This window comes from Ursus maritimus, unplaced genomic scaffold (genome assembly GCF_017311325.1).
Source record: "Ursus maritimus isolate PB19 unplaced genomic scaffold, ASM1731132v1 scaffold_34, whole genome shotgun sequence".
In the NCBI taxonomy this organism is placed as follows: Eukaryota; Metazoa; Chordata; class Mammalia; order Carnivora; family Ursidae; genus Ursus; species Ursus maritimus.
The window spans coordinates 10,878,478-10,901,486 of record NW_024426008.1 but is presented as its reverse complement, the minus strand read 5'-3'; the positions used below and the strand labels follow the sequence as shown (position 1 = coordinate 10,901,486).

The 23,009-nt window shown below is 42.3% G+C and overlaps 1 protein-coding gene and 1 long non-coding RNA gene across 2 annotated transcripts in view; one reads left to right on the top strand and one right to left on the bottom strand.

Annotated features, from left to right (window-relative positions):
* GNAQ (G protein subunit alpha q) overlaps positions 1-23,009 on the bottom strand; it is a 299,640-nt gene that overhangs the window by 191,372 nt on the left and 85,259 nt on the right. The window contains exon 2 of the mRNA XM_040620227.1: positions 3,281-3,465. Within this exon, the coding sequence (XP_040476161.1) occupies positions 3,281-3,465 (185 nt within the window). The remainder of the gene's footprint in view (positions 1-3,280; positions 3,466-23,009) is intronic.
* Positions 14,395-16,333, top strand: LOC121100115. Its single transcript, XR_005831835.1, has 2 exons — positions 14,395-15,382; positions 15,546-16,333. It is a non-coding gene; the product is annotated as an uncharacterized LOC121100115 (long non-coding RNA).

Sequence of the window (23,009 nt, the reverse complement as noted above, 5' to 3'; positions counted from 1 at the left end):
AGCTTTCATAAAAATCACATTTTTTATATCTGTAGTGTCACAAAATCATATAAATCACAGTGCATTTCTTCCAGGTAATTGCTAATAAAATGCACACCAAATTCCTTAAAATATTTATAAAACAGAGAGCATATCACAACCAGAAACTTCTGTAGAAAAGTCTAACTGAAACAAAAAATATTATTAGAAAATGGGTCTCATAAACACAAGAAAACAAAATTCAAACTTCTTAGCCTAGATTCAAAATCTTTCAGAAACACATTCTAAACCATTTTTTTATTTTATTTTCTAGTCCTCCTCTATAAGAATTCTGCTCAAGTTAAATCGGCCAACACAGTCACGTCCCTTTCTCTTAACATTTACTCCTGCCATTCCTCCACCCCAAAGCGCCCCACCTTCAGCCATGCCGTTGACTTTTTCTGGATTGTCGATTTTCTGCCCGGCCCTCATGAAACTTCCCTGCATCCCTGACAGTGCACTGTACTTACTCCCTTACACACAGAAAACCAGTTCAACGGTGATCTGTTGATCTGAATAAGCATTTCAACAACCAGGCGGCAGAAGAGGAGACTTTCAGTTGTCTAAGATGATAAATGACTTAAAACAGTATTTTTTGAGCCTCTAATACGTACAAAGTACAATGCCAGGGTCCCCGAAAAATGCTGAAATAAAACTAACATCATCTACTTTCAAGGAGCTTTGAGTCTGGTTGGGAAGAGAAGGCCAACCCCCAAGTCGTCATAATAAATATAAGCTGGGCAATTACGAACACAATCCACTATGGTTTCTGCTAAAGGAGGGTGGGATTACTTAGGGCAATGGGGGGGGGGTTGTGCAGAGAAGAACTCTAGAAGGAAGTGGCAGTTGGGTGGAATAGAAAGAAGACATTATGTCCTTAATAAGCATTAACGAAGGCAAGGAGTGGGCAGAGCTCGGGAAGTTAATGGATCGAGCAAGAACTGATGCTTCAGAATACGTGTGCGTTGTAGAGAAAATGGAACAAACGGGAAAGTAATTTATATTACAAATTAAAGGGGATTAAACATACTGAGAAATTCAGAGGCTAGCACACACTCACGTCCCTATATTAGGCAGTGTATTAAGTAACCAAGAAATGCGGGAAGATTCCACAGGGTAATTATGATATCTGAGAAAAATCATATTATTATAACTTTTTATGATGCTGATTTTTAACTGAATGGTATTCATCACAGTAAAGTCTACTTAATTAGAATTGTTACAAAGAGCTCAAGTAACACACGTTGTTAAATATTCTTCAATGTGTTACATGAATAAGGTGCAAGTTCCACTCCACCTTCCACATCTATGTGATGGTACAATCAATGGGCCTCACGTGAAAAGCTAACTTCAAAGCAAGATCCCGAACGATTCTTCGGGCACAGTACTGTACATGTATTTTCTCTTCCTTATGATTTCCTTAATAACATTTTCTTTTCTCTAGCTTTCTTATGTAACAACACAGTGTATAATACGTATAACACACAAAATACGCACTAATTGACTGTTTATGTTATTGGTAAGGCTTCTGGTCAACAGTAAGCTATTAGTTAAGTCTTGGAGGAGTCAAAAGTTATACATGGATTTCATGGGGCGCCTGGGTGGCACAGCGGTTAGGCGTCTGCCTTCGGCTCAGGGGGTGATCCCGGCGTTATGGGATCGAGCCCCACATCAGGCTCCTCCGCTAGGAGCCTGCTTCTTCCTCTCCCACTCCCCCTGCTTGTGTTCCCTCTCTTGCTGTCTTTATCCTGTCGAATAAATAAATAAAATCTTTAAAAAAAAAAAAAGTTATACATGGATTTTTGCCTGCACGGGCGGTTGGCACCCCTAATCCCCACGTGGTTCAAGGGTCAACTGTATATCATACCACACGTGGTTAAATCAGCCAGAATCCGTCAGATCATGATATTATCAAATAACTGTAGATCGGAAAAAGTCGCTGGCATCAAAAAACAGTTCTTTCCACACCGTCTTCTTACAACCGCAATGAAACAAGCGAGCCACTATTTCAGAAACTCATTACACTGAAATTTCTTGGGTGGGGGGCTGGGGGGGTACAACTCTGATCCTTCTACATTTAGACTGGGTAACTATCCAGGCAGCCTCATCTGGTTCAGGTACCACATTCCCAGGCTCATCAACCTGCCCAGATTGTTTTCACTCTCGAGGGTGGGAACAGGAAAGAGTCTTTGTGGAGGGTCTCTCTACTCTTTGTGGAGACACCTTCTTGTCACCATCGGAAAACTAAGTGCCAGAGTATTAATGAGATAAGAAAGAGCCAGTCGATTTCAAGGAAGCATCCAAGAAAAATAAATGCCAGCTTTTAAGATGATCTGTACACTTAGAAGCTTCTAGATGGTAAGAGAAGTGGAGATACACAGCATTGCTTTATTTTACCTATGATTCACTTTGAGTTAAATCTCCGTTTATGAGTCACAGTGGGCATGCTGGCTTCTTGCTGTCATATATTGACCTGGTATACGGAAACATTTTTAAGAATAGATTATCAAGAGCACTGAGTCGAAGACTTGAAGGAAGGCCCTCAAACCAGTGTAGGTGCAAATGCAGTGTTCCGTCAACAAAAGGTGAGGTTTTACCAGCTTACGAGAAGATCAACACCTACAAGCCCTGAGAAAATTTAGGTTTTTTTTTTTCTTCCTCACCCTTTCTCAAGTGATTTTAGAAGTTTGCATGACTGTAACACAACTGCAGGGAAACATGTTTGAAAGGTTATTGGAAGTGACAGATGGACCTATTTTGAAATAAAATTAAGCCTGTGGTACTACTGAAAGGAAGTCACGAAATCCAAAATTAAACCGGACAGAATGCTCTTAAGCTGTTTGTGTTCTTTTTCTTTTCTTCGTCAAGGAAGCACACAGAGTGGGAGGTTGAAGCAAGGCCACTGCCTCTTCTCTGAATTCCCTCACCTTGGTCAATTTGTTCTGAACTTACAAACCTGTCTTCTTCATGTAACATGGTCCCTCCAGAATTTTAAACCTCCGTCTATGTATCACCGAACATTCGAATGTGTCTTCCACCGGTATCACTAAGAACACAACTCTAATTGTGTAGAGGTGTGACTTTAAAGAGTTAAGGGGAAAAAAACACAAACTATGAAGAACATACGGAACCAGTACACGTCCCACTTAGGAGGAGACGAGAAATGCATGCCACAAAAACCCACTGTACAGCCAGCCGTGTGAAGAGAGCATCCGCACCGCGGCCGGCTTCGCCCGCGGTTCCCAGGAGGAGCCACGCCTACCTTATTGTGCTCGTACTTGTAGGGGATCTTGAGCGTGTCCATGGCTCTGATCATGGCCTGCATGGCCGTGAAGATGTTCTGATACACCAGCTTGGTGAAGCCCCTTTTGTCTTCGTCAGAGTAGCCCGACCCGTGGATGATTCTCATCTGCTTGATAAACGTACTCTTGCCACTCTCTCCTGTCCCTGCAAGATGGACAACAGCAAAAGATGTCATCAGACCGTGACACCTTCTTACGGTCTCCCAGACAACTGAACTGGACACGGCGGCTTGGACGCAGCATCCCCGCGAGGCCCGCTTGGAGGAACATCACAGGACGGCGGCATCGCTAGGGGGGAAATGCCACCTGCAGGGAACGCTCAGCAAAACATGTGGATGACAGTCCGTTTCAGAGGCGGATGGAGCTTAAAAAACAAACCAAAACAAAAAAACAAAAAACACACACAGCCTGTCACCTCTTTGGAAGCCACTCGGCGTGGAATTTTGCTAGTGATTTGTAACCATGTATCTGTGAGAAACACAATGAAATCAGCATCTTTGGAAGAGAATAAACACTTGATAAAGCTCTCCTCCCTGGAGAATATCTGAAAGCCTTCCAGGAGGCTGGGCTGGACGGCTAGGCAGGATTTGGATCTGGAAATGACAAATGCTGTTCAGAGAGCAATAAGAGAAAAATGCCTCGAAATTTCTAGACATATTCTTTTACTTTAAAATGGGACATATACAGAGAGAGCACAGCATCCAGGCAAGAATCAGGAATTTTCTGGACAGCAAGTATCCACTCGATGTGGCTGAGTTATTTCAAGGAATCGCCTAATTCAGAGAAGTCACAAGGACTCTCCTTCCTTCTGCCCATCCTTGGATAATAGCATGATATACAAATTTACTGTTAGTGAACTTTTCTCTTCCGTGCTCTTATTTTTCCCCTTTTCAACACCCATTCTTCTGTTACCGTAAGCCTGAGCGCAATCCCTAACAAAGCTACCAATGGCCATGGGAGTAAGAAAAGACAGAAAGATGGGATCCTATCACTGAATGGCAACCTCTTTCTTCCACAATGAATCTAATACTATGAATGTAAAAACATCATTTTTCCAAATGGAGGTGGCTTCTTCTGTACGTCACTTCATTTCTGAACATTATTCACTCACTTTCAGGCCTCCTTGAGATTTCCAAAACAATAACTATTTCTGTCTTTAGTGTAGAAAAACACTAAAAGGACCTATTTGGATACTAAACATGGATATTAAACATGGAAGAATAAAATATTAAAACACGGGATGGCTAGTGTATCCTTATTGCCATTTCCCACCTACAAGGTGCTTAAAAAACAAAAGAAAAGGAAAACTGAAAACCAGGAATACAGCATCTGTCCTAATTTCATTTTGTTTTTCTGGAGGTTAGATTTCATTTTCATCTTTATAAACAATCATGGAAGAGTCAAGTAAGTATTACGGTTTTCATAGAAGCAATCTTAAATGACTACAGATGTCCGGGTAACACAGAAGCCTCACCCAGTTAGAGGAAGAGGATTTCTAGCTCTGAGGTCCTGGGTCAGCAACTCCTTTATCATTTTCATATGACTTTTAATAAGTGATCTGGAGTCCTTGGACTATAAAGTTAACACTGCAATGTGAATGCCATCAACCCATTTTAACGAGCTTCATCCCAAGAGTTTAAAACAACGATTTTATAATCCCAACCATGAAATATAAGGGGGGAAAACCCCAAAATATCTAAAAAGTAGCACCTCTGGTAGAAATAAAGCTATGAAACTGATTCTCATTATCGATCCACAATTCGTAGAAAACAACAGGTATCTTTACTCTCCCAAGCATTTCAAAGTATGCAGGAAAAAAAAAAATCCAGATTGCTTCTTTATTATCCCTATCCCAGGGGCAATGGCTTGCTCGGAGGGCCCAACCATAGACATAATCATCAAATCAGAATCCCTGCTAGTTTTTTCCACAACAAAAACAAGAAGAAATCTTAATATGTGAGGTTAATGGCTCGAGAAGAAAAGGGAAGAGAATCAGGCACTAGGGCCTCTTCCTCCTGGCTAGCCGAGCAGCGTTTATATACTCATTTGGGTAAGTGTAAAACCTAAAACACAAAAATAAGAAAGTCGCAGACAAATAAACTACACCGGCTTGTGTTTCACTTAAGTCTTGCCAGGCAGGCAAGAGCAGTCAGCGCTAGTCACCTGGGTGACTAGATCAAGCTATGAAGAGTCCAAACAGAGACAGAATGCGGGACCAATGAATGAATGCGGGCAAGGAAAGAGGAAAGAAAAAAGAATCCAAAAATCAACTCCGAAGTAAGACATGTTCCTACTGCCCCCGACACACCCAGGCATCCTCTCTCTCCATTCTCTTGTCTTGCTCAGTACCCCCCGAGAGGCTGATCCATAAGGGTTTCACATCAACAGCTCCCTTGCCCTCGTCTTTATCTTGGGTCTAGCACATAGAAGACACGAGAAGGAGACCAGAGAGCAGGTAAATAAGGAAGGGGGAATTTTTCCCACAGCTCACTCCCTGCAAGGGCACCAGAGATATACTGTGTCCCCTTCAAAGGCCACAGCTCCTGCTGGGTGCCCCCTGGCCCATACAGCTACCCTCTCTGGGTGCCTCTGACTGCTGTCTCCCCTTGATAGGCTAGTGCCAGACACTAGTGACCTGTCCCTTCTAGAACTCCCCTCAGCCACCTAGCTGGAGTGTGCCACAGGTTTCCGACCAGTACAAACGCCACAAGGGAAGCAGGGGAAGATGAAAGAGGCCCTTTCTCCAGAAATCTTATTCATGAGGTGCTCTCTAGTCCGTACAGAGCTTGTTGGTCACTAACTCACTCTCATAACACTGTCCCGGAGGCCGGCCATGATGAAGAAAGGACAGAACCCAATTCTCCCCCAAAGTCCTAATAAATACACCACTAGCCACCAGTCCCCAGAACATGCGCGCGCACACACACACACACACACACACACACACACACACACCCAGGACCAATCTCCAACACCGACAGGGAAAATCATGGTCCCCACCTCCTGAATATCCCCTCTTATAAAGGAAATTAAAAGAAATTTGTGTCCGACCCTTTATGTTTTGCCAAGAACTCTGAAATATACTGTCATTTCATCCTTTCAAAACCTGTGAGATACATGTCTTTATCCTCATTTCACATCAAAGAAAAGGTCTTGGAGGGGTGAGGCCTCAGGCGAGGATGCCATGGCCAGTAACAGGCAACAGGAGCGTTCGGCCCAGCCCCCAGCTGCCCAGTTTGGGTTTGTCACTATTTTCTTAGTCACGACTGCCCTAAATCCAGGGTAATTAGCTTCTACTGCCCACTGGCTGAACATATCTTACGATGGCTTTGACTTCACCCAACTTTTATCCATTTAATCTAATTCTGAGTTTCTGAATACCGCTTCAATTGGTGGGGAGCCATTTTGAATCTCTTTGCCATCTTCCAATTGACTGGCTATTCCTTCCAGATAAACTTCCCCCATGAACTTAATGTTCACCCTTTGATGTTACTATATAAATACAGTGATTTCAGAGCGAAGGCAGAGTTCCAGGTAAGAGAGTGTCTGTGTCTTTTAAACACTGCAGGTGGACGATAAAAGTAGTCAAGAGAGTACTATTCCGTACCAACGATGGACTTAGCCCCCCAACAAAAGATATATGGACTGAAACCTCAACCGAGCAAAACACTTCAGCTTCTTTGTTACATAGAAAGAATTCCAGCATGGAGACAAATGAACTATTCTTCACAAATGTGTAAGCCAAATATCATGCTTCCTATTTTTATAGACTTACACAACGTTCTCAGGATTTGAAAGGGACATCTTAACAATCTACTCATGATGAGTATGAAAAAAAAAATTTGGAACACCTAAAAAAAATTTAAAAAAACCAACCAACCAGCTGTTCTCGAATTTATAAAATGGTGTTATTTCCTAAGGCCACATGAAAATTCTGAGACTCCACAATTCTTTATATCTGAATGAGGGAAAGCAGACTTTTCTGCTAATAGATTCTCTGTGAATCCAGCGACGGCTAATCTCTTTTCACAGCACATGGCATAAGGAACTCTTGACCTAGCTCAAGAAATACACGTCTACTGTTTCCAAAGCCATTGATAAGATCTAGCAGTGAGCCCTTACTCTAGCAGAGAGCCGGGGAGGCTCTCATTTTTGCTAATTTGAATATATCTCCAATCAAGTCACTTCACAACTTTAACAGGCACATCAACACACACAAGGGTACGCACCACACAACACTGCCTTTCCTCTTGTGATGGTGTCTATAAATAAGGCTAAAAATTTTCCCCAGAAGAGCTGTCCTACCTTTGGGTAAGGTACTCTGCCTTTTCTTAGCCTCGCTCATCAAAACACCCAGAAATGAGACTCTGCAAGAACCATGCTATTAGAGAGGGCACACCTGGGGTGCCCAGCTGGCTCAGTCAGTAGAGCATGCAACTCTTGATCTTGGGTTGTGAGTTTGAGCTCCACATTGGGTGTAGAGATTACTTAAATATAAAATCTTTAAAAAGGGGGCGGGGGGCATATCATCCAGCATGTGTAATTGGCTTTGAGGGATTCTTAGGATTTTTTCTTCCCTACCCATCAGATCAGGATAAAGCACAGCCAGCCATCCCCACTTCACTTCGCATGTCTTTCCATCAGAACGAAATCAAATATGAATTTCATATCCCGCTGTGGAGGGCATCACTTTGCGAGTTAGAATACAGCGCAACGGCCATTCACACGGTCACACACACAACAATCTGAGGCTCCCATCTTTCATTTCAGGCTTTGACAAGATCTTTTCAACACAAGAGGATTTCCACACACGGCTTCTGCCACAAATCCCTGTTTACTCTCTGTATCCTACTCACACGAAGCATCTGCATGACGACACTGATTACCCTGCCCATTTGCACAGCGAAAGCCGTAAACAGTTCTGTCTAGTCATCTCTAAAGGCAGGACGGTTCTTCTCATCCCAATCCCCCACCTTCCTGAAATGGCAGTTTTAAATCCAGTAATACGTTAACTTCTCAACGGCAATGGATTATCATTTACTGTTGAAAGCAATCATGGATTCATTGGTTCCTTCCCTCACACTTAAGTTGGCTTCTTGGATTGTACTTTTATCAAAAGAGCTGCAAAGCACAATCTACGTATACACAAGACTTGCTCGTGCCCTCGAAATGTCAGTGACTGCTGTCACTGCTCTGAAAAGGCAGGGGTGTCCTCAACTGCCATACAAGAGCCCTGGAAAGCAATCAATGAATGCTGCACTATCAGGAACTTGAAGGCTCCTCATGCTTCATTCCCGTCACCATGAAAAAAAAAAAAGGCAGAAAATATGCCTTCTCAGGCCCTCTTCCAGGCCTAGGGAGACCCACACCACTGCCCCCTTTTTTTTAGGCTCCCAGGAAAAAGAAGAAATGCCAAAACTGAGTTATAAAAACTGTGGTATTTAGAGTTGTACAATGAATATATTCGTCTCGCCCTGCCAGTGCCTTTCATGACTGTATTTGGAGATATTGTCAAACCATCAGAAATCTACATCTGAAGCCTTTAATTAATGTGAAGGCTCAGGCCAAATGCCCTTGCCCTGCCCTCTTGATTGGCCAGCACCCAGACAGAGAGAGGCTAAGAACAGACCCAAGTCTCATGGAGCTCAATTATTACTCAAGTAACTGTACTTAATAAGGCCTGCTGGTTTAGGCCAAGAGTCTAAGACATGGAATCTCAGCACCACCAAAGCTGAACTTGGACTACTTCCACCTAATCTTGGATAAAGTAGAACCAGAAATTTCAGGGAGGAATTTTCTACCTACGAGCACGTCATCAAGCCACACCTGCAAAGAATTAATAGCACTGAGATAAAAGTGAGTTAAATACACTGACTCCAAACTCATTCCATGTGTTGCCCACATCTCAGGCTATCTGCTTTAAGACACGTGCATTCTGCCTTCTGCACAATTTCCTCTACTTAAATTGGGACCCTGCACTTGAAGCAGCTTGAATACCAAAGTCACCGTAACTTCCTCTCCTTAAAAGACTGTCCTTTGAGGCCAAGAGTTGGGAATGACTTCACTCTTTATCCTTGGCAAGGTCTGGCGGAAGGTACTAGACAGTTTAAAAAATACAGCACAGAAATGAAGTGAATTCAGTTATCACCCACTGTGAATGGAAACTGAACAGATGGGTAAATCAGTGGTAACCAGGACTATTAATAATAACTCATCCAGGTAAGTTGGTTTTAAAGGCAAGGTAGGCAAAATGCACTGAAAATGCAATTTCTTGAAAATATTTAGAATTTCATCTAGTCCTGCGCTTCTCAAAGTGGTAAAATCCTCCTGGGAAAGGGACCTGCAGTACTGTCAAGGTCACTCAAAAGGTATAATTTCTTGGAAAGTCAATTTGACCACAGAGCAGCCATGGTAAACATCTGTCTACTAAAAACTAGCATCCGTTGGTTGCACAAGCTTCTGAATAGAGTAAAAACCATTAGAATGTATACTTTTAAATGGTGGATGTCATGGTATATAAATTATATCTCAATTTTTTTTTTTAATTTCATAAACTACTATCAGTATAGTTTGGAGATGAAGGGGAAGTTTACATGAATTTTCACACTCAAATTTGTTCAGGAGGTTACTTTTTTATGTGTTTGCTTTTATTTTTCTTTTTTTTAAAGCAAACTCTATACCCAAGGTGGGGCTTGAACTCACGAACCCAAGTTCAAGGGTCACATGCTCCACCAACTAAGCCAGCCAGGTGCCCCCAAGGAAGTTACTTTGAGATTATCTCCCCCATCCTTTCCTCCCCCAGGAGTACATCTTCACGCTCTTCTGCCTCTGAGTGTGTTCACAGGAAAAGTATGAGAAGCTCTGGGGTCCCTCGGTTTGCAAAGGAGCGGAAGGGACTCACTCACTCAAGGATTCTGCTGGTTGAAAACGAAACAGAAGGGAATGAACTAGAACCTACAGAGATCTCGTCTGTCCAGGGCTCCTGATCTTACGTCCTCATGAAGTTTCTTTTCATAAAACATTTTTTCCAAATGTATAAAAGTTGTAAAGATTTGCTAAAGAAAATTCAGAAACCTGGAAGAGTTTTCAAAATTGTTGAAATTTTAACATTTTGGTATATTTCTTTCCGGTCTCCTTCTCTAGGCAGATGTATTCTTTCTGTCCGTGTTCTAAAATAAACCTGGAATAAGACTGTATTGTTGGTTTTCACATAAAATATTGTGATAATCATTCCAAGATACTAATTATGCTTCAGAAACAGCGATTAATGATTGTCTGAAAGGCCATCATAAGGATGTGTGATAATTTAACAACTCCCCTGTCGTAACACGTTATGAGTATTTCTCATTTTTCACTTTTATAAATAATGTTGTGATAAACATCCCTGAAGAAAAATCTTCGCCTCAATCTGCCTTAGGAGAGTATGAGAGAAAAGCAGGTGGGTGGAAGAGTGGCCTCACAGTTATACGGCCCCTCGATAGTTACACCACTTGGTACGTCCATCAGACCCTTCTCTACCCCACTTTTCATTTACCAACACCACGCTCTTGTAATAATTACAATTTGAGAAACAAAATTAAATCTTTATCTTAATTTATATTTTTACTTATGAGAACTTGTTTCATACCTTGTCATTTGCATCCTATCTATGAACTCACCTTTTCTTTTAATTTGAGGACCTGCTATGTTTGGGGGGAGGGAGGAGGGGGAAGGATTTCTTAGAACAATTTAGTTTTTAAAACAAAATTAAACTTTGGTTACAAATAGTTCCTCAACCTGTCCCTTTCTTTTCATTCGATGACAAAATTTGTTGTATCAACTTGAAATGTGCACTTAATTAATTCACCTGGTTTCCTCTGTGATCTACTAGGCTTATGTTTTTTACAAGTTCCAAACATATGTATGCACTTTGGCTTCTCTGGTTTTATGTTTTACACTTAACTAATCCATCTACACTTTATTCTGATGTGTGATGTGCAGTGATTTTTTTTTTATAACTCAAAAACGTTTCCCGGAAATCATTCCACACTTTAAAGTTACATTGTCACAGGAGTACTTCTCCATATAATCGAGTACTTGATCCAAATAGGTGAGTTTTCTCATGTCCCCTAATGTACTCCCAATGGCAATCAATAAAATACACAGAATACAGCGAGCTTCCTCACGCATCTCACTGACACATTCTTTGAGTTCCGTCTTCTTCCCCTTCCCCGCCCAACTGGCCCATCAACCCTTCTTCCCTAAACCTTGGATTCTTGTTCACTGCATTTATTTAAAGGCCTCTCAAGAACAGTGGAGTAAATATGCCAGGATGATAAAGGCCTTAATCTTTCTTCCACTTTTTGAGTCTATTTCTACCCATATCGCATATTCCGCGTACGCTAACTTGTGCCACACCCCGATAGCTCTGTGACCCGGTTAAGTTACCTGGCCTCTCACACTTTTTCCTCATCTCAAGTACCACTACCTACTCTACAGCTGAACTGTGAATTTCTGGTGAGCTGATCGAACAGTGACAGGGATGTAACTCAACAAATACTAGATTTAATTTATAATGCAAAACCCAGTGGAAAAATGAGAGAACAGTCCAATCTGGGGCTAGATGGGAAGAGGCAAAAATGGAGTAATCAAGAGAAATAATATTTCAATGCAGTATTTTTTCAAAATCAAAATTAATGCCAAAAGCCCGTGATGGGCAAAAGAATCAAGCAACAAAAAAATATTTTAAAATAAAGACAGGATAGGCAACAATGATGTCCTGTGCCACACTGGCACTTGGGATGCTTCCTTAAATTCTATATCCAAAGCAACAACCTTACTCACCTTACCCTAGGCTCAGATGTGATTCTCATTTTCTACTCCTCAAAATAACTGAGCTAACCATCCCCAGTATCTCAGCATTTAAAGCCATAGTATTGGGGCGCCTGGGTGGCTCAGTCGGTTAAGTCTCTGCCTGCAGCTCAGGTCATGATCCCTGGGTCATGGGATCGAGCCCCACGTCGGGCTCCCTGGTCAGCAAAAGAGCCTGCTTCTCCCTTTCCCTCTGTCCCCGCTCATGCGCTCTCTCTCTCGCTCACTCTATCAAATAAATAAAATCTTTTAAAAAAATAACACTATATGTACATTTTAAGCATGGATTGTTCCTAAGTTTATTGTGTGTACGTTTCACGGCAGCTATTAGTCTAGGCAGTGAGGATACAGGACAGAGTCCCTGCTCTCACTCAGGCACCATGCAAGTGTGAGTGGCAGATGGCACACAGCTACACAGATGAACAATAAACTATCCAATGGAGATATATTCTCTGCACTAAAGAATTAAAGGATAATGAAATACAGAATGACCTAGCAGCTACTTTAATTTGGGAAGCCAAGGAAAGACTTCCTAGGAAGGGGCATCTAAGCTGATATCTGAATATCCAGGATCCAGCCACAAGAAAATTAGAAAGAAGCATTCCAAGCAGTGACCCAGCTGACACAGAGGTCAAGGTGGGAACGGCTCAGCTGGCACGTTGTGGGGACGACCAGAGGGCCAGTGTGGCCGAGGCGTAGTGACTGGGGCGGTGGGGGAGAGGCAGGAGGTAACAGAGAGGCTGGCTCTGCTGACTACAGAGGCAGAGGCTAATGACACGGGCTACTGCATTTCAGGAAACAAGTCTGGATTTTATTTTAGGCGCGTTGGACAGCTTTGGAGAATTTTAACTAGGAAAGTGATACGGTTTGATTAATGCTAAGTGAAGAGTGGACGGTAAGGGTAAGCCAGGAGGGTGCTTCAGTAATCCAAGCAAAAGACAAGGGCAGGAGACGTGATGGAGAGAGGAGAGATGATTCCAGGTCTAGCCTGGGTGGAGACGGATGAGAAGTGGGGAGGGAGGGGAGGAGAGGAAATAGAGATGACCCCTAGATTTGGGGATCGGGTGACTCAAATGGATAGAGGTTCTGGATTCTCAGTTAAAGAGGCTCGAAGAGGAAAAGGTTTGGGTACAGAGAGGCACATGCAGTCTGAAGTGCTTATTCATTCCAGTGGAATCACCTTCTGTATACCTGCACAAAAAAGGCCCACCGCATTGATGCGGAGGATACCCATGGAAAAGACGCAATTTGTATCCTACATTCTCTGGGCCTCCAACAAAGGCAAGGGCACAACCATGACTGAGGTCCTTATGCTAATGGATGAGTCACAGCAGACTCACTGCAAAACCAGGCTTATAATTTCATTTCCTACGAGACAAAGTTCCTTATGTAAAAAGATAGGAAACTTTCAAGCCTCTAAGTCACACACACACACACACATTGATTTATAAAGTGGTGACATTGCTGCGTGGACACTTCTTTAGAGAAAACCGGGACTTCAATGAATGTTATTTGGAACACGGGAAGATATCACAAAAGTGCCAAGTCATAATAATAATATTTGAAAAGGTACGAACCCTTAGAATAAGTAGCCACCCACAGATTTTTAACAATTATTTCAGATAATATAAAACAGGCAGGTAGGTGGTCCAGATTTTTAGGTTACAGACACCATGAACTGCATACTTTACAAATGTGCTGGGTGAAATGACAAGGGGCACTTGGGAATCCTCTGAAGGCCTCAAGACAGGACGGCTCACGTGGCCTTCGTCGAGGAAAACGACGAATTAAATCGGTTGTGGAGGGAAAGGCCAGGACAGATCTGAAATGCCATTTTCCACCTCATGTCATATTCATCAGGAGATAATCCTACAGGCAGGTGGGCGGCCTGGAAAGAGCATCAGCGGAAGTCAGGGGCCCTCTGAAGCCAGCTGCGTCAGGGACCACGGGGAAAGTGATCAATACATGGTCACTGAGCCCCTGAGAGCTGAAGACAAGGGAACTGGCCTGGATGACCTCAAAGGTTCCCTCCGGCTTTCAGCTTTTCTGATCATTTTTCTTCTCTGTCTGTTGTACTGCATTAAACATCATTCATTAGCTGTCTCACGGGGCAGGAAAAAAACCTGACCTATTATTTACTATGCATTCAAATATTAATTCAAATGAGTTGCCTACGAACTGTAGTAGTCTTCTTTCAAGGTTAATATGTCAAGATTTTTTTTTTCCTTTGGCTCATGTGGCTCTTCACTCGGAGCCTCTAAAAATAATTATCTTTTGAGATAGGGGAATTAAGGTGCTGGAGGGAGCGAGCAGTGCTCCAGTTAAGGGCAGCAAGGGTCTGGCTGCCTCACGAAATGCGTGGCTATTCAGACGGCACAGCGCCGCATGCCTCTGAGTTAATATCACCCCAATATTTCAAATAATGACACCAGAAATACTAAGAAGGGCTTGTGGATGTTCCAAGTCCACCTCGTAAGCATGAAAGTATGAAAGGATCTTCAAGAGAGAGTGTTTTATGGGCAACAAGAGTTCGTGAATTTGCTCTAGCGGAGCCATTATTAATTCGAGCGGGTAGGGACTTTCAGGAGTGCGCTGTTTCTGTAGCACCCGAGATCTAATTAAAACAAAAACTAAACTGAGAGCAACGTTTCCTTTTTTTTTAAAGGAAGAGAAAGAACACACTTAAAACACACACACAAGCAAGCCAAACCTATGCATTATTCACATGTTTAAAAATTCTCTTTTCGGGGGAAATGAGGACATTAATCAAAAATGACCGTACCTGCAGGGGGTGTCATCATTAGCATGACCACCACCCAACAAAGGCTCTTAAAAGTAATCATTTCCAAATGGCTAATATGGGAGGTTACCACAACTATCCCATCTAGAGATGCATTAAGAAATCGCTTCGGTTCTCACTTCCCCTAGAAACGCAGACAAAAAAATAATTCTTAAGATTCAGCTTTTTTTAAAGTTGAAATATGAACGAACGGAGGGAGGAAGTGGCCCCTTTCTCGCTGATGCTCAGGGAACTTTGAAGATAGAGACATGAAGTGCCCCTGCTCTTTTAGATTTGAACTATGCCAAGGCAATCCAGTGGTGCGCCCTGGGCATTCATGTGTGCTGTCCAAAGCGAGAGAGGCAACATCTGGCACCATCGAGAGATGTCAAGACAATTTCCCCAGAAATCATCATTAAAGAGTCGCCCTGCGGTTTGTTTCTTTAATTTAAATTTTGTCCTATAATTTATTTTGCCTAATGGCCACATGTTTCCCCTGTGTTTGGGCCAGGGACGATAACAGACCTGGAAAAGAATGGTGATAGAGCAGGGCTCCCCCTTCCGCTTTTACCCCCGCTCTTTTTTTTTTTTTTCAGAAATTGCATTGGTCAACCTCGGTCTCAAATAAACAAGAAGTGCCTGTTTTCTTATTCTTAGGTAAGTTGCACTTGGAAATAAGCCTTCACCTGAAAAGAGAATAGAGCGCACTCCTTTCTCAGAAGGATCGTACCTACAGACGTACAGGCATTGGGCAGGAAATAAGAAAGGACAGTCTTAAAACCAGATCTGCTTCTTGAGGAAGTAAAATTAGGGAAAAGCACATCGGTGCACTTTATTAATGTTTAGTAAGGCTTACACATATGATGACTTGCTGCCATTTGACGGATAAAAAAAGGAAGGGAAACTAATTACCCTCTTATAATTTAAATTGAGCCTCTGCTCTTAGTTCACAATCCATGGAACTGTTCCAAAAAGCAAAAACCACAGTTAAAGGGGAAGAGACCCAGAATTCAAGATAATGTTTGGCTCTCAGACTGAGTCTCGGTTTTAGGCCACGGGACCCAACAAATGTTGTCCAATTATCTCAGTATACATTCAGATATGATTTCTTACAAAGTGACCTAATAATGCACGAATAATAACGTTTGAGGTTAAGTAGTAACAGTAATTTGAGTAAAATCAAAACAACCAGAAACCAGCTATTTTACATGCAACCTTTTCCTTGAAATACTTCATCACAGAAAAGGGAAAAACGTCACTAAAGCATCTAATGAAAGCTTGCATTACCTACGCAGTGCTTACTTACTTGAACCGATAAAGAAGTTGGCAGAAACTAGATCAACTGAATGCAAAATAGTAAAACAATTAAAAAAAAAAAAAAAAAGGAAATACTGAATCACTAGGCCCTGCTAAGTGGAGCGACATTTTCAGGCATTTGCAAAAACCCTCCCCCCCCCCAACACACACACACAGTTGGAGAGGGCTTTAAAAACCAAATGCTTTAGCCTAATGGTGACAGTAAAGACTTGCTTATCCTCTTGTCTACATATGGCTTTCCTAAGTATACTCATCAACGACTTTTTTTTTAGAAAGCCTGTCAACACACTACATATTAAACAGAATGCCTATTACAATGTTCTAGATATTTCACACACACACAGGTTTAGGAATATAATGAGTGAGGAAACTTCTGATCATGCATTCTTCTTAATAAATATTATCGCTAAGGTCATTGGGTCACTACTGATTGTTCGCATTGTACTGTAACAGGTGCCGTAGGAATTGTATAAACTCTGGGTAATGAACTTTTTAAATAACAGCTTTATTGAGACATAATTCACATATCCTGCAACTCAATTAGAGTATACCATTCAGCGGTTTTTACTATATTTGCAGACGCATGCAAGCATCATCACCATCAATCCCAGAACGTTTTCATCTTAGGGAATGAAACTTTAATGAGTTGTTAAGCACCTAACTTGCCAAAGTATCAGACTCCTGAGAAAAGCTTGCTGCTAAAAGCATTCCCTCACCTTTAAAGTATATATTTATATTTGGGCTTTGGTGTACAAGCTTTGTTCTTTTTTCCACTTAACACATGCTCCAGAGTCTGGATTTGATTCGAAAGCTTATGAGGAGCTGTTGAAAATTTCTGAGGAGGCATGAACTCCCATCACAGGGAGCCGTTAAAGACAGAGGCACGGAATGAGCAGACGGTTCAGACTTCACAGACGAAAAGCTCGGCAAAGAAACGGGGCCGAAGCAGATTACTACAAAGGTCCACGCAGGCAGTACAAGCCTAAATTTGTGAGGTGAAAAGGGGCAAGAAGGAAGGACCTGAACAATCCCGAGAAGCCGGCACCGGCAGCTGTGGCTCTGGTCCGTGGTGCGGGGGAGAAAGAGGAGTCACAGAGGGACACCGTGCCTCATACCGGGAGACTGGGGACACCGGGGTGCCTTTAGCACAAATGACAATCCAGATGGAAAAACCGACTTCACAGTGAAGCTGATGGGCAACTGAAATGTGTTATGTGGACAAATGCATGTCCAGGGCATGTAGAGGCTCAAGGGGTAGTTCCAGAAATCATCCTGCCGGGCTGGGAGAGAAATGATGCCAAGCGAGCACAGCCCCATGTTCGAGACAGAGGACAAAAGCATCCCGGACAGTGGCTGACACAAGAAGGCTTCTGGGGGCGCCTGGGTGGCGCAGTGGTTAAGCGTCTGCCTTCGGCTCAGGGCGTGATCCCGGCGTTATGGGATCGAGCCCCACATCAGGCTCCTCCGCTATGAGCCTGCTTCTTCCTCTCCCACTCCCCCTGCTTGTGTTCCCTCTCTCGCTGGCTGTCTCTATCTCTGTCAAATAAATAAACAAAATCTTAAAAAAAAAAAATAAGGCTTTTAATGCAGCAGAAAGAACAGGAACCAGGAAGACGGACTGAGATGGGCCACTGTCCCTCTGCAATGGCTACATGAAGAAAGAAGGACAACGGGGAGAAGGTCCAAGTGTGAGATCCCGTCTAGGCGACTCTGGGAGAGACAGGAGCAAACAGAGCCCATCGTGTCCTGCGGGATCTCGTCGCTGCGGCTCCAGTATGAGGTGTGTCCCTACGCCTTCCTAACTCGGCATAAGGAATGAAAGGTGAGAAAGGTTCTAGAAATGCTAAATACATACATTTAAGGCTTTTTATGATGATGACCACTGTAAGGCACCTCAGAAACCTCACTGGGCCAGAATTAAATTTCCGAATTCTATTAACACCTGTGATTCTAGGCCTAGCCATGGATCTCCGGTTTGATCAGAAAACTGTCATCCTGCATCATGAACACAAAGGACTGAACACGCTTCTTCACATCTCCCCCAGGAACCCTGCAGTCACCTTACTGAAAGTTCTTATTTTTACTCAAAGTAACTAAAAACTCTGAAAAGAAACCAATGTGCCAAACTACTGCTCATTGCAACGTCTTATAAATTTTACCACTTTGGGATGGTAGAAAGCATAAGAAATTCCAAAATTTTACAATCCCCTTTTCTCTCTCAAGTCATCCCCAGAAACCAATAACCTAAACCACTGACAGAAAGCAAAGAAGTAAAATTTAAAAATCCAAACTACAAATGATGAACCATCACACTCGACTGGGAGGATGAGTGATTCGGGACTTGACTTTCAACCTAATTTCAAAGTGAATAATTATTCTGTCCCCGTAGAATTAGTAAGTCCTCAGAATCAAAAATATGACACAAAGAGAATATTTTATAACCATAATATCCTGGGCATTTCGATACATGACCATTACCCTCTTTTGCATACTAAAAACACAAGGCCATGGGGCAAGGCTAATTACTTTCTTTGAAAACCAAATCAAAGAAATAATTGGTTGAATTACCTCAATTTTATGTACCAAATGATGGCCTGATACTCAAAGACAGAGTGACCACATAATTTATCATCCCAAACGAGGAACTTTTGAGAGTGAAAGGGGTCCTATTAAAAATTACATCAGGACAGTATGTGTAAACCACGCTAGTCCCAGGTGAATGTTGATACACGGCGGTCCCATTAAAGGTCCTCTGGAGGGGCGCCTGGGTGGCTCAGTCAGTTAAGCATCTGACTCTTGATTTCAGCTCAGGTCATGACCTCAGGGTTGTGTGTAAGATTCTCTCTCTCCGTCTGCCCCATTCTCCTCTCCCTGCCCCCAAAAAAGGTGCTCTGGAATGGAAGGGGATTACAATACAGAATTTAAAAAACTGAAGAGGGACACTGGGGTGGCTCAGTTGGTTAAGGATCTGCCTTCGGCTCAGGTTATGATCCCAGGGTTCTGGGATCAAGTCCGGCTTCCGGCTCCTTGCTCAGCAGGGCGTCTGCTTCTCCTTCTGCCTGCTCTGCCTGCCACTCCCCCTGTTTGTGCTCTCTCTCTGACAAACAAATAAATAATTAAAATCTTTAAAAAAAAAAAAACTGATGAGAGGCAACAAAGGGAAAGAAAGATGTGGAATAAAAATGAGTATCAGAGCTAGCACACAAGTCCTAATAACCCTCGGGGTGCGTATTACAGAGTCCAGAGCTAGAGACATTACCCCCTTCCTGGACTGGGACCTTCACTGTCTTACACTAGAGACAAGGTCCGGGTAAGACTGCACCTGCTGTTCTGGTCGGGGGGGGGGGGGGGGGCTGTTTTTTTTAAGTAATGTCTTTTTAGGTAATCACAAAAGAAAATGAGAAGACTAACTCCAGGCTGGATGACAGATCAGGTCATTTTATAAATTAAATTGGCAAAGATTGTTTTTAAATGATCATGTTCAGAACTCCGAAGTCTAGGGGGAAACTGGCATTCCGTATACCTACGGGGAAACAGAACAGCTACAGCTTCTCAGGGAAGTTCTGCAATAACTATCACGTCTTCCAATGTTGCACAGCCTCCTGCACCAAGGACTCCATTCTTAGGGACTTTTCCCAGGTAAATAATTGTGAATTTTGTAAATACCTATCTGCTATAAGATACATATCTTATAATTGGTTAAAAACATCAAAAAAATTAAAAATTAAACTTGCAACAATAAGGGAGAGGTAAAATAAATGATGAGGTCATGCAGCCACAAAAAATATTTTGTTACATTATATACAAAAACATTCAGGATAAATAAACATGGAAAGGGAAAAAGTGATTACAAATCCATGGGTAAACAGCATGCCAGTTCTCTTAAATTTACTCACACATAGACACACACACACAAATCTAGCGAGCAGAGAAGGTAAGGTGGGAAGATTTACAAAGAAGTGTTAGAAGTAATTAGCTCTGGGTGGTGGGGTGAAGAACTTTTTTTTTTCCTTTTTGCTAACTTACATTTTCTCAATTTAACAAACTGAACATGTATCGCTTTGTAAAAAGAAAAAAGTTCATAAGAAACTGAAAAAAGCATACTCTTCCACCTTCCAGGGGACTTTCCATCACAGACGTAACCAAATCAGTGACGGAGCTGAGGTGACACTGGTCTCTAAGTCAGGAGAAGTCAAAAATGAGATAGAGCCCTACGTGGACTCCCCCCAAGAACCAGTCTTGTAAGGATAAAAATGAGATGAAGTGCACAAGGACATCTTAAAGGGTGGTCAAGTAGTATAGACGAAAATGATTGTACTAGGGGCGCCTGGGTGGCACAGCGGTTAAGCGTCTGCGTTCGGCTCAGGGCGTGATCCCGGCGTTCTGGGATCGAGCCCCACATCAGGCTCTTCTGCTATGAGCCTGCTTCTTCCTCTCCCACTCCCCCTGCTTGTGTTCCCTCTCTCACTGGCTGTCTCTATCTCTGTCGAATAAATAAATAAAATATTAAAAAAAAATGATTCTACTAGATGGCCTGCCATTACCAGAACACGTACTTTGGGGTGGGCTGTTTTCCTTCATTCTGCAGGAACTGATCACTCTGCTTTATGTATATCCTGACATGTTCGCAGAATGGTTGGCTAGACCGAGTAAGAGGTGGCATGCTAGATGAAAATCATATCCCTCACTTCATTAGCTCCTTTTCTAATCAGAGGAAGAGAAAAGTAATAGGACATTTCTAATCAGGTTCCTGGGAAAGTCACCAAAAAATAAGAATTAAATCGATCCCTACTAAATACATTCCTAATCGCTTGTGATCTCAGGACCTTGAACATGGTAGAGGTTCAAAGAAAAAGGCTGATCCATAGTTCTTTTGCCAAAAAAAAAAAAAATCCAGGCATACAACATTTTCTAAGAATAAACAAACACTGAAATTTACCCGGATGTCACCAATAGCTGTGCTTAGGTTGTGGAAATACAAGTGATGTTATTTTTTTTCTATTTTGTAAACTTCTAATGAGCGATTATTAAATTAAATTTTAATCAGCCTTTGCAAATCCTAAGAATCTATTGCACTTGGACCTAGTGACTAACCAACTGGTGATGTGACTGTGAGCAAGTCAACATACCTAGCTGGGTTTCAGGCCCTTCGAGTTTATCAAGGACAGAGGAGGAATACATACGACTACTGATTAAAGAAAACGAAAGCATCTAGCACAATAGTTGAGAATGCTGTAAGAGTGGTAACTTTTTAACAGCCAGGAACAATATCTATGAACAAAATATTATTTGTGAAGTTTCATTCATTCCAATTAGCACATAAGGCTAATGACCTCAAACAGCAGATACTTGGCATTGTACAATCCATTTCTGACCTCCAACTCTCAAGCCAACTTCGATTTGAAGATTATTCTAATCTTATAGAACCAAAGAAAGGGCTCTCTTCAGGGGTTTTGGCTCGTGGGCCAAATTTGAGCCTCAAGATCACTTTAAACCCAACCTAGAAACCACAAAAGAAACCCAGAGATGTTAACTACAGTATACTCTGAAACACGTTCAATATGTCTTGAGAAAAGGAAAGTAGATCATATTTGTCAAGTGCGCTCTGAGAGAGCGGACAAAGAACACCAAGAACGCTAGTCCCTTTACCGTCATTAAAATGTCTGACTCTGAGCAGTCACCTAAGTGACATGGGCCATAATTCCCATACATACTTAATTGGACAGTAGACTAGATAAACTCAAAAGTGACTTCTATTTCTATCATGGCATAAATTTCCAGTACCCATAGTCGTACAAGCCTACCCTTAATTAAAGCTCAGTTTACCCCACAATGCAAACTAAGGGGGAAAAAAATCAAGTACCTTTGTCATGAGAGTGACTAAGGTCTTATTTTAAGATTGTCTCACATTACTTTAGGCAACTACTACCAAGGGAATGTTTTAGGAAAATGGCTAATAGCGACAGATCGTGTTCGTCATACATTAACAGAGAAAGCAGGCAATAATATATCCATGACACCTGTTTGAAATCTATCAACGCACAGAGAATAGACACATAGTAACAACATAGTATCGGCTGGTGACAGTGCTCACGATTTATTTTCTTAGCCTTTTCTGTATTTTCTGAACTCAGTACACTTGAACGTACATTATTTTTATAATCCAAAACAAGAAACAGCATTTTAGAGTTATTCTACTAGGGCTTACAAATCTTCAGTTGTTCAAGGTGTTTGGGCTCCATTCCTCTTCTTTTCAAATTCATTCAGAGGCCGAATATATCGCTGACAAAGGCTATTTTATAAAGCCTTGTGTAAGATGCGGACTGTCACCAATCTCCCAAAGCACCCAGTCATCTCTGTGCCATCAAGCTACCTCACCCCATCTACCCCTCATGAGCTCAGACACCAAAACATTCCTCTTCCTTCCGCCATTAAACTTCATCATTCAGCAACCCATTCTCTAAGGCTCCTTCTGCTCAGGACATTGGGAAAGATGTTTGGGGGCAAATGGCATTTCATGGGGCCCTCATATTCACCCTCCTACACGGTTATCTCTCCTGCTGAGGTATTACTGCCCCGACCTTTGCCACCACTCATTGTAATACAAGGACAGATCTGGTCCACTATCTTGACACCGACTTAGCTTATCCAGAGCGGGATTAACCGTGTGAAGTGCAATCAAATAATCAATGAGCACAATGTGACACGGTGTGATCCCATCATCACCTGCTCAGGATGGGGGT